Raw genomic sequence first — 16,501 nt, forward strand, 5'->3', positions numbered from 1 at the left:
CCTGTCAGCCGCTGGACAGATGTGTATCTAATTTAGATGGTTGCAAAGCCGGTGATAATGTTATTGGAGCAGTGTTTGCTTTGCTCTAGCTGAACCTGGCTAATGCAAGGTGATTTACACACATTTGAAACCAATCTGATACAGCCGGAACCTTGAGCCAAGATGCCGGATCATTTCCCAGGAGTAATACATTGAAGAGTTTGGGATCTCTCTCTCTCTCTCTCCCTCCCTCCCTCCCTCTCTCTCTCTCTCTCTCTCTCTCTCTCTCTCTCTCTCTCTCTCTCTCTCTCTCTCCCCCCCCCCCCCCCCGTTTCTCTCCAAATGGATATTAATCTTCCTGATGAAATCTTGGGTGGAGCCTGACAAACAAGACTTGTCATGAAGGAAGGAGAAAACTCAAGATTGCACTGATTGGTATCTTCCTTGTAACAAAGATTGCAACTTGTTTGCAGAGGCATCTCAGTGTGTTTTCCTGGCTATCGACGGTTAAGGTTCACGGCGCTGCGGAAATGTTGTGGCCAGAGAAGACATCGATTTTCCTAACTTAATTGAATGGGCCAGGAGTGGATTACGTCTCTTTGTGCGATCTTGTTGCCTTCATTCATAGATCTGGGACTAATTTGCCAAGGGCAGAGGCCGCTTTTGTAAGCAGCTCTGCTTTGGAACAGAAGTCTCAGGATTTGTGGATAGAGGCATCGGCTTAATAAAATTAGGGTAATGATAGTATTTGCCTACCTAATTGAAATGCAATTAACTTGCATATGGAACACCATTTGCGTTTGGAGAGTAAGGGCACAAAGCTATTTGTTGTCATAGAGATGAGTCATTTGAGAAGCAAACTGCTTCCCGCTCCAAGACTGAAACTTTTGTATTAATAATCATTGTCCTTAAAAAGAAAATCAGGAAAACAAGAGATCTTCTATTCGATCTACCTACCTGTGCAACCATGAATTAACAAGAATGTATGCTGGGATCTGCGAGTCACTTACCAAATCCAGCTCTTTCTTAAGCTCTTCGGTCTTATCTTTCTTTTTATTGCCTTTCAAATCATTTTCGTTTTCGTCTTCCTTGTAGCCGTCATCCACATCCTTGGTCCCACTTATCTCTATTGAGTAGATATCCGGATTTTTCTAAAATGTAGTTCAGCAGGAAAGTTAGTCGGACTTATTTTGGTTAAGTCACCGGTTTATTTTCATGTGTCCATTCAAAGGACTCTGTCTTGCAAGCCAACCCCCCATAACTTCCCTTCTGCCTTTACTACAGTAGCTACTTGGAGAATTGTGTGAGATAAACAGTAAACAGTAACATTTGGAAGGGACCTTGGAGGTCATCTAGTCCAACCCCCTGCTCATGCAGGAGACCAGTACTAGGGATTCGAACCGTCAAACTGCCGATTGACAAGCTCAGTAATTCTATAACCCCTTTTTGTAACAATCCTGCAAAACTTTAATTTGGAGATGTGTTCTGAGTTAGCTGTTATTAGAATGAAGATTGTGCGTTCCTTTGACCCTCGTGCTACAACAATCTTATCAGTGTCACCACCACAAGCCAAAGACAACACAACGCTGGATTGCTGAGATATCTGTTTTACATTTCTTTGCAAACCGAATCGGATCAGGTGGAAACTCAGACAGGGAAGCAAAGTGGATAAAAGAAATAAAACCTCTACGAACTCAATGAATCGTTTATGTTTTACGGGGTAGACTGTGTGGGATGGAGTTCACCATTTTTATACACATAACTTCCCACATAATTGATCTATAAAATTGCAATCCACTCTTTAAACCGCCAGCAAATGGTTGACTCCATTCCTTTCCAGATTCTTTGAGACTTAGATTATTGCACTGCTAGGCATGGTCATGTTTGGTTTCACCAGCTGCATTTCTGGTTGCTATAGCAATATGGGATGCAGTTAAAAGCCCTTTAAAAATCCTTGTTTTCATTTTTCAAACAGTCATTCATATCATTTATTTGGTCTAACATTGATGGGTCTTTTAATTATTTTCCTGCTTGTGGTTTGTTTTTTGTTTGTTTTTTAAATCACCCTTGTGTAACATTTTTTCCCTCTAATTGGTATTACCAGGAGTCCCATAATTTAGCTTAACTATTCATACGTTTAATTACTGCTTGAGGATTTTACAGAAAGGACAATATTTTCGATTCCGAGCATTCGTTTCTCCTCCAAATATCATCTCAAATCCCATCTTCTCCTATTTGGGATTTCCAAAGCACTGCTCCACATTCTTTTCTCCAAACTTAGCAAAAAAAGAGCAACAGAGATGATACAGGGACTAGAGCAGGGGTGTCCAAACTTGGGAACTTTAAGACTTGTGGACTTCAACTCCCAGAATTCCCCAGCAAGCCAATTCTGGGAGTTGAAGTCCACAAGTCTTAAAGTTCTCAAGTTTGGACACCCCTGGACTAGAGTATTGGTATCAAATGCGTAGCGTCCCTTTGGCATCATGTGACATATCGCAATGTTTTCCCCCTTCACAAAGCTAGGGTGGGCATGACACATTCGGCCCACAGGCCACCAATTTGACACCCCTGATTGGATAAACTGTACGATGAAAAATTAAGGGACCTAAGAATGTCTAGAGCAGGGGTGTCCAAACTTGGGAACTTTAAGACTTGCCAAGTTTGGACACCCCTGCTCTAGAGCAATAGAAAAGGACTAGGAGTGACATGACAGCTATCGTCCACTACTTAAGAGGTTGCCACAGAGAAAACAGGTTCAACCTATTCTCCAAAGCACCTGAGGGCAGAACAAGAAGCAATGGATGGAAACTTATCAAGGAGAGAAGCAACCTAGGACTAAGGAGAAATTTCTGGACAAAGTGTCCTTCTAGAAGACCTCTAAGGTCACCTCTGTTATTCTAATTTATTCTCCAACCCACCATCCTGAAGGCAGGAAAAGAAGCAATGGGTGGAAACTAAACAAGGAGGAAACCAACTTAGAACTAAGGAGAAATTTCCTAACAGTGAAAATAATAGACCAGTGGAAGAACCTGCCTCCAGAAGTTGTGGGTGGTCCAACACTGGAGGTTTTTAAGAAGAGACTGGGCAACCGTTTCTCTGAAATGGTAGAAGGTCTCTTGCATGAGCAGAAGGTTAGACTAGAAGACCTCCAAGGTCCCCTCCAACTCTTTTGCCTTGGACAGAACCAGATTTTTCTTATGCTCTGCTAGCACTTAAAAGTTACAGTTGTAGAAGCTTGCAAGTGTAGATCCGGAAGGGACCACAATAATTATCCAATCCAAAACTTCTGCAAGTAATTAACCCATCGTTAGAGATGACGATCCATCCTCTCCCTAAAATCTTCCAGAGATACACAACCATCTCCAAAAGATTGCCCCACTTACTGTATATGCAGATCTCACCACCAGGAAGCCTGAAACGATCTATTGCAGCAATAGATAAGCAACTCCGTTGCGTATTGTGACACAGAGCCAGCATCTATGAATTCCTGGGGATCAATGATCTCGGCGCCCTGAGCTTCTGAAGACGGCGCGGTCTTCATTTTGAGATATTAGGGGGCTTCTCTCTGTTTCGGCAATCTCAGGGTCGTTCTTGTTAGGCTGGCTGAGTTTGCCGAGAATGCCAAGGGAATTTTAAAAGCCCTTGGAATGACAAATTGGCCGAGATCCTTCCCCAGTGGATGCTTTTCAGATGACTGAATTCAGAGGAAGGACCATCGTTCAGAAGAGGTTTCAACTCAGCCAAAGGGGGTAGGTTGCAGACGGTGAGAAGGATCATATTTAAGAAGAGATTAGACAGCTATTTGTCTGGAAAGACAGAAGGTCTCCTGTTTCTGCAGGGGGTTGGACTAGAAGACCGCCAAGGTCCCTTCCAATTCTGTTATTCTGTTATTTCTGTTCAGTTATCATTTAAATGAGGTCATGGAGAAACATTGTCATTTAATCTAGACAATCCTGAGTGATAGATGAGAGAGGGACAAACTCTCTTTCTCTAATGGTCAGATTTAAAATTCTGCTTCAAAATCAGAAGTATTTTGTATGCTCTCTCTCTCTCTCTCTCTCTCTCTCTCTCTCTCTCTCTCTCTCTCTCTCTCCCTCTCCCTCTCCCTCTCCCTCTCCCTCTCCCTCCCTCTTCCCCCTCCCCTCTCTCTCCCTCCCTCTCTGTCTCTCCCTCCCTCTCCCTCCCTCCCTCTCTTCCCTCTCTCTCTCCCCCCTCTCTCTCCCATCTCTCCCCCTCTCTCCCCCTCCCTATCCCTCTCTCCCTCCCTCCCTCTCTTCCCCCTCTATCCCTCCTTCCCCCTCCCTCCCCCTCTCTTCCCCCTCTCCTTCTCTCTCCCTCCCTCTCTCCCCCTCTCCCTCCCTCCCTTCATCTCTTCCCCTCTCTCCCCTCCTCTCTCCCTCTCCCTCCCTCTCCCCCTCTCTTCCCTCCTCCCTCCCTCCCTTTCCCCCTATCTCAATCCTTCCCCCTCTCTCTCCCTCCCTCCCTCCTTCCCTCCCTCCCTTCCAAAAATGTCTTCAGGTTTCCCCAAAACCAAGCTCCTTCACCCCAAACCCTCTTGCTAAAATTTTGCTGCAAGTTGCCTTTCAAACCTCCCCCTACCCTCCAAAAATAAAAGCTCACACATCTTCCAACGTCAGAGAAGAGCCACCTGTGGGTTCTTCACCATTCCCAAATTCCCAATTCACTCACCTTTCCCATTTTGTGACTTCCTCTTCCTTGGACCAGGGAAGAGAAGTGGGAGGACGATGCGTTTCTGGAAGGCAGCCTCAACCCGTGGACCACAAAGAGCTGGCTCAAAAGTACCAGAGCAGGTGCTAGAACCCAGCTAGAACCCAGAAGTTGGACTGGAGGAGCTCTGGAAAGAAAGAGGCTCTTACAAAGAGACTTTGTAACCTCCTAGTAGGTGATCCAAGGTGAGCTGGAGCCCTCTTCAAATTTAGGCATCCTTTGGATGAGACAGGTTCACCTCCCTGTGGGAAGCATCTGTTACCTGGTGGCCTTTTTATGAAGGTAAGCTAAGCCACGCCTCCTGGTCTTCTCCCAGTCATTCCAGGCTGAGCTTCACTCAACAGTAGGTGGAAGCATACCACAATAACAGGCAACGTCCCAGGTCAAAGCTGCTAATTATACTTTGCAAACTTTGTTCCCTGCTCTCTGGGCTCCATAAAAGCATTGAACCTTTCCTTTCCTTCTCCTTTTCTTCCCCACTCTCTGGATTAAATGAATGAAAACGAAAGAGATCTATGTTAGACTTTACAGTTTTCTTTTCTGATCAGGGACGAGAAGAACAAGACGAAGGGGAAAATGTACTTGGCACCAGTTCAGACAGATTAGCAGAGTTGGAAGGGATCTTGTAGGTCATCTAGCCCAACCCCCTGCCCCAAGCAGACTACCCTACAGGTAGCCCTCTACTTACAACTCTAAGTCTCTGTTGCTAAGCGAGACAGTGGTTTAGTGAGCTTTAGCCCCATTTTATGACCTTTCTCGCCCCTGTTTTTAAGTGAATCAATGCAGTTGTTCAGTTAGTAACCCGGCTACTATAAGTGAATCTGGATTTTCCTATATTGACTTTGCTTGTCAGAAGATTGCAAAAGAGAATCGCGTGATTCCAAGACACTGCAGCGGTCATAAGTATAAGTAAGCCCTTTACTTATGACCACAGTTGAGGCCAACGGTTATGTGGCTAAGTGAGACATTTGTTCAGTGAGTTTTGCCCCATTTTGCAACCTTTCTTCTTGCTGTTGAAAATTCCCCAGCCCCAAATTTCCCATTGCTAAATTGTTAAGTGAGAACTGCCCCCTTTGATTTTTCTCGCCAACCATCGTTAAGTGAATCACTGCAGTTCTTAACTTAGTCACACGGTTGTTATGCGAATCTGGTTTTCCCATTTAATTTGCTCATCAGAAGGTCGCAAACAGGGATCACCTGACCCTGGGATACGACAACCGTCGTAAGTGTGAGTCAGTGGCCAAGGGCTTGAATTTTTTAATCACATAAAATGGGGGACTTGCAACGGCCGTGAGGAAAAACGCCTATAAGCTGCTTTTTTCCACTGCTGCTATAACTCTGAACGGTCACTAAACTGACTTTTTGTTTTCAAACAAGTCTTTTTTTTAAAAAAAAAATTATTACAAATGTTAAATTCTTTTGTAAACAAAGTGTTGCCCGGGTTTTCCCCTTTAACATTCTCTCATGCACATAATTCATTTTACATCATATTTCCATCTCCAATTTTAGCCCTAGGATTTCCTTCCCTTATTTTCCATCTTAAACTGAATTTTTTCCGTAGCACATAAACAATATCATTATTTGCCCCTTCAGAAATAAACCAAATTGATCATTTTCATTTTCCATCGGTTATTCTGTTTCCTATAGGTAGCGTATAGCCTCAAATGCAATTTTTATATAATAAGCATTTTCCTTAATTAGTTATCCACGACGAATAAGATTAGTATAATTCCCTTACATCTTAATTAGCTACATATCATTAACAGTATTAGCGTATTTCATTTTATTCTAGAAATATATCCCTTCTTTCCCTTCCTCCTTTTCTAACCATTTTCTCTTAGTTATCTCTTACTCTCTTTAATGTTCCACTTTTGATTAACTTTCTGGTGTTCTTTTTATCCCACGTTCTTAGATTCTTTTTTTTCTTTTTATATGTTTTATGCCTTTTCTTCTGAATCTTTTCTATCACTTTTCAATAGATTGTTTGAATAACTGACTGTTGTAAATAAAGGACTACCTACCTGTAATCTAGTGGAACCTCTCTGTATTATTAGGATCACATTTCATTTTCGGTTCTCCAGAATGGCTAGATTTCTTATTTTGTAATCTTTACAATGTAAGGCTGGCAAAACGAGATGGTTTGCTATTTGAGCTGTTCTCCACAGACACTCTTCAACGGAACGGCTCCCATCCAGAGTGTTCTACAGCTAGTCAACATTAACAGAGTTGGAAGGGATCTTAGAGGTCATCTAGTCCAACCCCCTGCTCACACAGGAGAACTGTACGAGGGATTCGAACTGCCAAACTGCCGACCTTTCTGATCCTTGACTTACAACTGTTTTCTTAGTGTCCGAAGTTACAACCGCTTTGAAAAAAAAAGTGACATAGGACTCTTTTTCACACTTACGACCACCGCAGCATTCCCGTGGCCAAGTGATTTACGCTCGGATGCTTGACAACTGACTCACATTTATGACGGTCGTAGTGTCCCGGGGTTACATGGTCCCCTTTTGTGACATTCTGACCAGCAAACTCAATGGGGAGCTCAAATTCTCTTATCAACCATGACAGTAACTTAACCACTGCAGTGACTCACTTAACAACAGTGACAAGAAAGGTTGTAAAATGGGGCAAAGCTCACTGTGCAAATGTCTCACTTAGCCACATAAATGTTGGGCTCAATTGGGGTCATAAGTGAAGGAATGACTTATACTTATGACTGCTGCAGTGTCTTGGAGTCAAGCGTCCTTCTGACAAGCAAAGTCAATGGGGAAACCGGATTCACTTAACAACCGTGTTATTAATTTAGGATCTGCAGCAATTCACTTAACGAATGTGGCAAGGAAAGTCGTGAAACAGGGCAAAACTCATTCAACAAAGCCAATGGGGAAATGAGATTCACTTAACAACCATGATAGTAAGTTAACAATGGCAGTGATTCACTTAACAACAGTCACAAGAAAGGTTGTAAAACGGGGCAAAGCTCACTTAGCCATTGTCTCACTTAGCAACATAAATGTTGGGTTCAATTGTGGTTATAACCTGAGGACTCCCTGTATTTATTTTTCTGGGCCAATTTTGGAGGTTCTTATTGGGATTTCAGGAAAGATTCCTGTATAAAATGTTTAAAACAGCTGCTTAAACTAAAGAAAGATGAAATTAATTTCATCTTTTGCCAAGACAATCTCAATCTTACATGGGAAAATATACAACAAGACCAGCATACCTACACCCGTGAAAATCTATGAAAACATAGATTTATATGTTTACATACATACATACATACATACATACATACATACATACATACATACCTTTAAGTTTTCTTGTCGTAAAATATGCGGAATGGCTCTTGAAAAGCTCGTGTAGATTATATATCTCTGTATCTGGGATCATATAACTTGCACGTTTTTGTCTGTGTGTGTTTTTCCAGACTTAGTTTGCATTCCTTTTATTTGTTTTGTCATTATACTTTTATGTATTGTTTTTCTGATTTGTTTCTTTTTTTTTATACTCTGTTAACAAAAGCAAAATGTAACTTTAAAAAAAAAAAGCAGTGTAAATTTTGATATTGGAATAGGTGGTGCTCGATAGGGAAACAGAATTCAGAGTCATTTTTTCCCCCACTCTCTCTCTCTCTCTCTCTCTCTCTCTCCCTCCCTCCCTCCCTCCCTCCCTCCCTCCCTCTCTCTCTCTCTCTCTCTCACTCTCCCTCTCTCTCTCTCTCTCTCTCTCTCCCTCCCTCCCTCCCTCCCTCCCTCCCTCTCTCTCTCTCTCTCACTCTCCCTCTCTCTCTCTCTCTCTCTCTCTCTCTCCCTCTCTCTCTCCCTCCCTCCCTCCCTCTCTCTCTCCCTCCCTCCCTCCCTCCCTCCCTCTCTCTCTCCCTCCCTCCCTCCCTCCCTCCCTCTCTCTCTCTCCCTCCCTCCCTCCCTCCCTCCCTCCCTCCCACTCTCTCTCTCTCTCTCTCTCTCTCTCTCTCTCTCTCTCTCTCTCTCTCTCTCTCTCTAACCCAGGGGATTATTTTAAGAATCGTTTGGCATCCTGAATTTGTTTAATTAGTAGTTTTGCTCATTTGCATTGTGTAAAACTTCTGATTATACCTACATATAGCCGTACTTCCTGGAACAGACTTTGGATTAGAAGAAAGCCAAAGGTTTCTATAGGAAGGGATTGTCTCAAGAGGAAATGTACATTTTAAAAGTTGCTATCCTTGGACCATTCTTTAAAAATTCCAGTGGCTATTTTTGCGGTTTTTTCAAAGTGGTTTTTAAGATTGTCTTTTTTTATTCTTATCTTTTCCTTTCCTTCCTTCCTTCTTTCTTTTCCTTCCTTCCTTTGTTCCTTCCTTTTTTTCCTTCCCTTCCTTCCTTTCTTCTTTTCTTTCTCTTCCTTATTTTCCTTCCTCCCTTCTTTTCCTTCCCTTCCTTCTCTAACTTCCTTCCTACATACCTACCTACCTACGTACCTACCTACCTACTTACTTACCTCCTAGTGACTGCCCAAACCAGGCCCTGTGGTTTTCTTGGCAAGATTTTTTAGAAACATTTTTTTCCATTGCCTCCTTCTTAGGGCTGAGAGAAAGGGACTGGCCCAAGGTCACCCAGCTAGTTTTGTGCCTAAGACAGGACTAGAACTCATGGTCTCCCAGGTTCTAACCTAATACCTTGACCGCTGCAGTACATCAAACTGGCTCTTCTTTTGTCTTTAATTGTCATACTAATACGAAATGATAAAGGATGACACTATCTAAGAATAGAAAGAGGGAAATGTGTGTTAACAAAACCTTAAGGAAAGCACTAATGCTAAAAACATGTCCACGTCCATTTGAAACATAACAACAATTAACTATATATATATGGCACTAAGGTCCCTCTTAGCTTCTAGGTGCTCAATAAGAAAGGATTTTTTGAAATGACCATCAGATCATTAGTATTTCTTATACAGTAATTAACACGCTCGGATGCTAAGGAATTAGACATTCTACTCCCCCTCCCCACCTGGAAAGAACTCTGTTCCAACTGCCAGTTGCCTTATATTAACACACTCTGATGCTAAGGAGTTAGACATTCTACTCCCCCTCCCCACCTGAAAAGAACTCTTTCCAACTGCCAATTGCCTCACATTCTGTTACCTCAGTTCAAACTGGCAAATGTTGCACTCCATTACTCAGGAACAGTCTGGGGCTCCTTACAGTACTAAACGTCGGTACCTCACCAAAATGTCTACGCCTTTCACCTATGGAACTGCTTCCGGACTCAAGGCAGCGGGAGCAATATTCCCATATGTGTTTCAATCACCGACCACCACTGAGCCAACAGATTGAACTGCAGTGAACCAGATTCCTCCTGCATTGCCCGATTACATAGTTTCATCATGAAGCACTGGACACGAAATCCAGATAGTTTGGAATAAAGGCAAAGGAGCTGAGATGAAATAAAATCAACCACACTTATTCATTCAATTGCAAGAATGAATAATGAGGCTAAAGCTTAAGTATTTTAGATCTGTCCTGTGAAGGTTAGAGTCACCGAAGAAAACTCAGGGGGGGGGGGGAATTAAAGATAATTTTTTAAAAAGACGTAGATCGAAGATATGATGGTAAGTGATGACCAATCAGGAACTTAGAAGAACTCAAAGATGTAGTTACAGAGAGATGATCCTTGAGGTGAAGGTGTTGTCCTTTAGGTTAGGAAGTGTTGAAATCACTTGTCTAAATGAACATTCCCATCAGTGTAATGCTGTCCAGAAGAAATATTTTAGGAGCAGAAGTCTGTAGGTGTGCATATGATGCCAGCAGAACGATTTTGAAACTCTGAATCTAGACTTCAAGAACAGAAGGAAACTCTTCAACCTCTTCACACATTATTGTCACTGTCCCAAGACTTGCTTGTTACTTGTGCATGCAACGTTATCAACATGCTTAGATTTATCCCAAATGCAGGGTCTAAAACAACATCGGGAGACAAAGAAACAGCCCCTTAGACTGCATTCTCCTATGGAAGTCTCCATTAATACGAATAGGATTGAAAGTGGATTGAATTAGTTGATTAATCAGTGGAACAACTTGCCTCCAGAAGTTGTAAATGCTCCAACCCTGGAAGTCTTTAAGAAGAAATTGAATAACAATTTGTCTGAAATGGTATTGGGCAGGGGTCAGAAACCCCTTGGCTCTGGAGCTACATGTGGCTCTTTCATCCCTCTGCTGCAGCTCAAAATATTGGTCAAACCCACCAATGTGCCATGTGATTTATTGAGCTTTTTGACCCCTGGTAGGTCAATCAGGGATAAATCCAAGAAAAGAAAAGTTTCAGAAGAAAACATTTAATTCAACTACATATGCTAGTTCTGTGGCCACTCAGGAAATAATCCGGCATAGGAAGGCTCCTGGTGTTTTCTTTTCTGTGGGAAATGGATCCAAATATCTCTTTGAGCGTATAAGGTTACTCCTGGTATAGGGTTTCCTGCCTAAGCAGCGGGTTGGACTAGAAGACCTCCAAGGTCCCTTCCAACCCTGTTCTATCCTTCGAGCTCAAACTGATTAAATGTGGAGGCCGGTGAATGGGTAATAATAATGCAAGAAGGAATTGCTTTCTTACTTCCTACGACTTGACTCATGCTTACAATTCCCCTTGGTGTGATTGTGATGCATCAGTAGGGAGATGGATAAAGTTGAGCTTCACCTCTTCCGTGGAAGCATTTTTTTTTGAAGCACACTCTTTTGAATTTCCAATTCCCTGCCAGATGTTCTACAAGGCGAGACAACTCAGCTCCAAAATTTCAATCAGGGCATTTCTCCAAGCCTTCTCTCCGGAGGTAAGGAGATTATTTGCTTACATTGAGAAAGAAGAGATATCTAGGTCAACATCTTATGGTTTCCCAGAACATTGCATTAAATCCCTCCATTCTGGGAGATTCGGAAATCTATGGCCGGATTCCCGTTCTCCCATTCTGCCTAACGCAATGTTCAACTCTGTCAGTTCTGAACATTGGGATGAGTAATTCATCCAAGCGCCAGAGTGTATATACCAGATATATCAACCTAGGTGAGCAGCGCAGTGGCTCCTGCGGTTAGAACACTGGGCTGACGATCGGCAGCCTCGCATTTGAGACCCGTTGCTGCCTGGTTGCATGTTGAGTTCCCTGTCGCATGCTCCCTCTCCTGCCGACCCAGCTGTTTGGAAGCAGGCAACCGCAAGTAGATTAATGGGTACCACTTTGGTGGGCTACTTTAGAATAGAATAGAATTCTTTATTGGCCAAGTGTGATTGGACACACAAGGAATTTGTCTTTGGTGCAGATGCTCTCAGTGTACATAAAAAGACCAGATACATTCATCAACAATCATAAGGTACAACACTTAGTGATAGTCATAGGGTACAAATAAGTAATCAGGAAACAATTGATATCAATATAAATCGTAAGGATACAAGCAACAAAGTTACAGTCCTGCAGTCATAAGAGGGAGGAGATGGGTGAGAGGAACGATGAGAAGATTAATAGTAGTGCAGACATAGTGAATAGTTTGACAGTTGTGGGAATTATTTGTTTAGCAGAGTGATGGCGTTTGGGAAAAAACTGTTCTTGTGTCTAGTTGTCTTGGTGGGCAGTGCCCTATAGCGTTGTTTTGAGGGTAGGAGTTTAAACAATTTATGTCCAGGATGTGAGGGGTCTGTAGTTATTTTCACAGCCCTCTTTTTGACTCGAGCAGTATACAGGTCCTCAATGGAAGGCAGGTTGGTAGTAATTGTTTTTTCTGCAGTTCTAAATATCCGTTGAAGTCTTTGTCTGTCTTGTTGGGTTGCAGAACCAAACCAGACAGTTGTGGAGGTGCAGATGACAGACTCAATAATCCCTCTGTAGAACTTCACAGGGATGCAAAAGGAGCCCCCAATGGGGAGTCCCCGGGGTGATGTCACCAGCAAATCCTTCCTCCCTATTCTACAGAGGCAGGTGGTGTGGCATTGGTTCAATTGTCTAGTGTGCCTCTAGTGTATACAGTCCAAGTCTTACTGGCATAGACCTCTGCCCTAATGACCAGCTGGGTAGGTGTGGCTGGGTGCTCATGTGACTGGGTGGGCGTGGCCAACTCAACATCACTCACATCGAGGGGCGCTTCTCCTTGACTGGCCTCTTGTGACAGTGGGGATGCGGCAACAGTCGTAAGTGTAAAAAATGGTCATGTCACTTTTTTTCAGCGGCATTGTATCTTTGACTGGTCACTAAATGAATTGCTGCAAGTCAAGGATTTACCTGTACAAAAATACAAAAAGCTTTCTTGCTGGCAAAAAGCTGCCTTAAATACCAATCATTAGATTAGAAATACCTGAAAAGCAGAGTACAAATCAGGCAGGGGTGACAGAGCACCTTGAGGAATTAAAATAGTTAAAATGCAATGATTTCTTCCAACAACCGGTTCTCCGAACTGCTTAGATAGTTAACAACTGGTTCTCCCAAATAGGCGCGATTGAATCCCACCACTAAAGCCAAGCGGTATATCAGAAGACCTAGACGTTTTATGGACAACTCGACCACACCAGAGAGATGTGAAATGGCTGATGGTTGGGAAACTGCCAGGCAGGCAAGGTGGAGAGATCAAGCAGGGAATTAACCTTGAGTCATTGCGTAGCCGTGAGAAACCTAACACTGACCTCCCTCCCCTAAGTTCCACAGGACTTGACCTGGTTGTCCCCAAGGGAAGGCATACAGTTTGGGAAGGTTCTTGTATTTTAAGCAGAATGCAATGTAGTAGTTAGCTTGAACCCTACACATGCCCATCTGGTGGCCGGAGCCTGACACAGATTGAGTGAGCAATGCATGGAAACATGCTGAAAGGGAGATCTCGTTTGCATAAGAAGGGTGCCACTCCTGCTGCCTTCAAAGAAGAATGCCATCCCACTGCCAGTGTTGAAAAAAGATTTAGCATCTGATTTAGTCGGCTTTTTTTTGTAAGGAGGGAAGGAAGCTGACTTATTCTGTGCTATGGGAGAGAAATGTTAAGGGGGAGGAAAGCTACTCCATCTCCAGTTTTTTCCTGTTGCAATTGCTACTCCCAGATTGTCTTCAGGAACTGGGTATGTCTAGTTTAATGAAAAGAAGGACTAGGGGAGACATGATAGCAGTGTTCTGATATTTGAGAGGCTGCCACAAAGAAGAGGGAGTCAAGCTATTCCCCAAAGCACCTGAGGGTAGAACAAGAAACAATGGGTGGAAACGAATCACGGAGAGAAGCAACTTAGAACTGAGGAGAAATTTCCTGACAGTCAGAACAGTTAATCAGTGGAACAGCTTGCCTCCAGAAGTTGTGAATGCTCCAACACTGGATGTTTTGAAGATGTTGGATAACCATTTGTCTGAAGTGGTGTAGGAGGTTGGACTAGAACGTCATTCCTGCAGAGATGTGATTGGTCCCCACCTTGACACTCTTCCACAAGGCCCTAAAGTCATGGTTCTGTCAACAGGTCTGAAAACCTAGGATGCTATGGAGCCCACCAAGTATATGATCTCATTGTTGTCACCAGAGATGGGAGTTTATGGTTTTTTGTACTGGGGTTTTTTGAGCCACCCAAAGTCACCATGAGTGAGTGAGTTAGGAGGTTATATAAATTTTCTTTATAAAATAAAAGTAAATAATAATAATCTAATAGGTATTCTGGGAAAACTAGTGGATTTAACACACTCTGGGGAAGGGGTGTTCTTCCACTGAGGCCCTGTCATGAATTTCTTCCATTGAGATTCTGTCATGAGTTTCTTCCATTGAGGTCTTGTCTTCAGTTTCATCCATTGAGGTCTTGTCTTGAGTTTTTTCTGTTGAGGCACTCTCTTGAGTGTCTTCCATTGAGGTCTTGTCTTGAGTTTCTTCTGTTGAGGCCTTCTCTTGAGATTTTTCTGTTAAGATTCTGTCTAGAGTTTCTTTCATTGAAGCTGTCTTGAGTTTCTTCTGTTGAGACCCTCTCTTGAGTTTCTTCCATTGAAGCCCTGTCTTCAGTTTCTTCTGTTGAGGCACTCTCTTGAGTGTCTTCCATTGAGGTCTTGTCTTGAGTGTCTTCCATTGAGGTCTTGTCTTGAGTTTCTTCTGTTGAGACCCTCTCTTGAGTTTCTTCCATTGAGGCCTTGTCTTGAGTTTCTTCTGTTGAGGCACTCTCTTGAGTGTCTTCCATTGAGGTCTTGTCTTGAGTTTCTTCTGTTGAGGCACTTTCTTGAGATTCTTCTGTTGAGATTCTGTCTTGAGTTTCTTCCATTGAAGCCCTGTCTTGAGTTTCTTCTCTGAGGCCCTGTCTTGAAGAAAAGAAGTCCTAAGCTCATCAGGTCTTCTTTGAACCACACAGAATATTATTATCTTCTTTTCCTCCTCTCACCACGAGATGACCTCGAATTCTGACCTGTGGTGAAGAAAACGCTGGTCACAACCAAGGATTCACACTACATGACTCTCTTGCCATATGAATAATTGCTGATATATCTGGAGAATTCTTCTTAGCCACACCTCAGAACCCTTTGTTGGGAAATCACCTAACAACACCTATTTCCATGGCAAATCAACTAAAGGACATTAATTCCCACTTGGGTTTGCACAGTATCTTCTTTCTCCTTCTTCTTTGTCTAAGGGCGCACCTTCGTCTAATATGGCTTAGTTTACTGTGGGGGAATCAGTTCAGCCACTGTGGTTAAGAGATTTGGAATGATGTTTTGTTATGTGGTGCAAAACCAGCTGGTTGTGGTTTGTTTAAGAAACCATGCTTAAACCATGGGTTTACACAATAGATGAAACTTGGGGCATCGCTCATGCAACATACCAAGCCAGATGTATGAATGTGGTCATTGTTGTTTGAGATTAAGTCAAACATTTGTGAGTTACAGATATGCATACCTGGTGAAATCAACCTATTATTTCACCAACCATACTTAAATAAATCATGGCTTAGATGCTGGGAAAAATTGCCACATAGTTACATATATTTTTTTGATATTCCAGACTTTCCAGCCTCTAACAGGAAATACAGGTGGTCCTCAATTTATGACCATTCATTTAGTGACCATTCAAAGTTACAGGGACACTGGAAAAAAAATGACTTGCCAGTGGTCCTCCTCGCGCTTAGAACCATCACAGCATCCCCAGGTCACATGATCAAAATCCAATGGCTTAGCAACCACCATTTATTTACAACAGCATCCCGTGCTCGCCATTTTCAACTTTCTCTGCTGGTTTTCAACAAGCCAACTCAATGCCTCGTGTCCCACATTCGCTTAACAACAGTGTGATTCTCTCTTTTTTAAAAAGTGCTTTTATTTTATTATAATATAAACAATCCATCGTCCATTAAACAGTGAGCCGTCTGGCTTACAAATATTTTGTGCAATAACAATTCAAATTTGGATTATCATATTCATTATTCATCTATTTCCGTTTAATACCAATTTTTTAAATATCTAATACTATAACAAACCTCTTCTTACTTTATTTACCTTGATGAATTGTATTAACACTATTAATGCATTTTTACAGAGCTAATTTTACTTCTAATTCTTATATTTATTCTCTAACCATGGATAAAATGATTCCCGTTTAATATAATAATCAGTTTATTCTTTCTCTTTAATTGCCATTGTTAATCTGTTCATTTCTGCACACTGTAATATTTTCCTAATCACCTTCTCCTCTCTGGGAATCCCTTCGCTTTTCCAATTTTGTGCAAATACAATTCTAGCTGCTGTTATAACATGAATAATCAAATATACATTTTCTTTACTATAGGTTTCTGGTAAAACAGTGTGAATCTGTTAACAACCATGTCCC

The 16,501-nt window shown here is 42.3% G+C and overlaps 1 protein-coding gene across 1 annotated transcript in view; it reads right to left on the reverse strand.

Annotated features, from left to right (window-relative positions):
• ATP12A (ATPase H+/K+ transporting non-gastric alpha2 subunit) overlaps positions 1–4,873 on the reverse strand; it is a 33,992-nt gene extending 29,119 nt beyond the window's left edge. The window contains exons 1-2 of the mRNA XM_081960570.1: positions 4,669–4,873; positions 990–1,130 (exon numbers count right to left, since the gene is read on the reverse strand). Of these exons, the coding sequence (XP_081816696.1) occupies positions 990–1,130; positions 4,669–4,677 (150 nt within the window). The 5' untranslated portion in view covers positions 4,678–4,873. The remainder of the gene's footprint in view (positions 1–989; positions 1,131–4,668) is intronic.
• Positions 4,874–16,501: the final 11,628 nt, after the last annotated feature.

The sequence above is a fragment of the Natrix helvetica genome (genome assembly GCF_964273705.1).
Source record: "Natrix helvetica genome assembly, chromosome: 8".
Classification (NCBI taxonomy): domain Eukaryota; kingdom Metazoa; phylum Chordata; class Lepidosauria; order Squamata; family Natricidae; genus Natrix; species Natrix helvetica.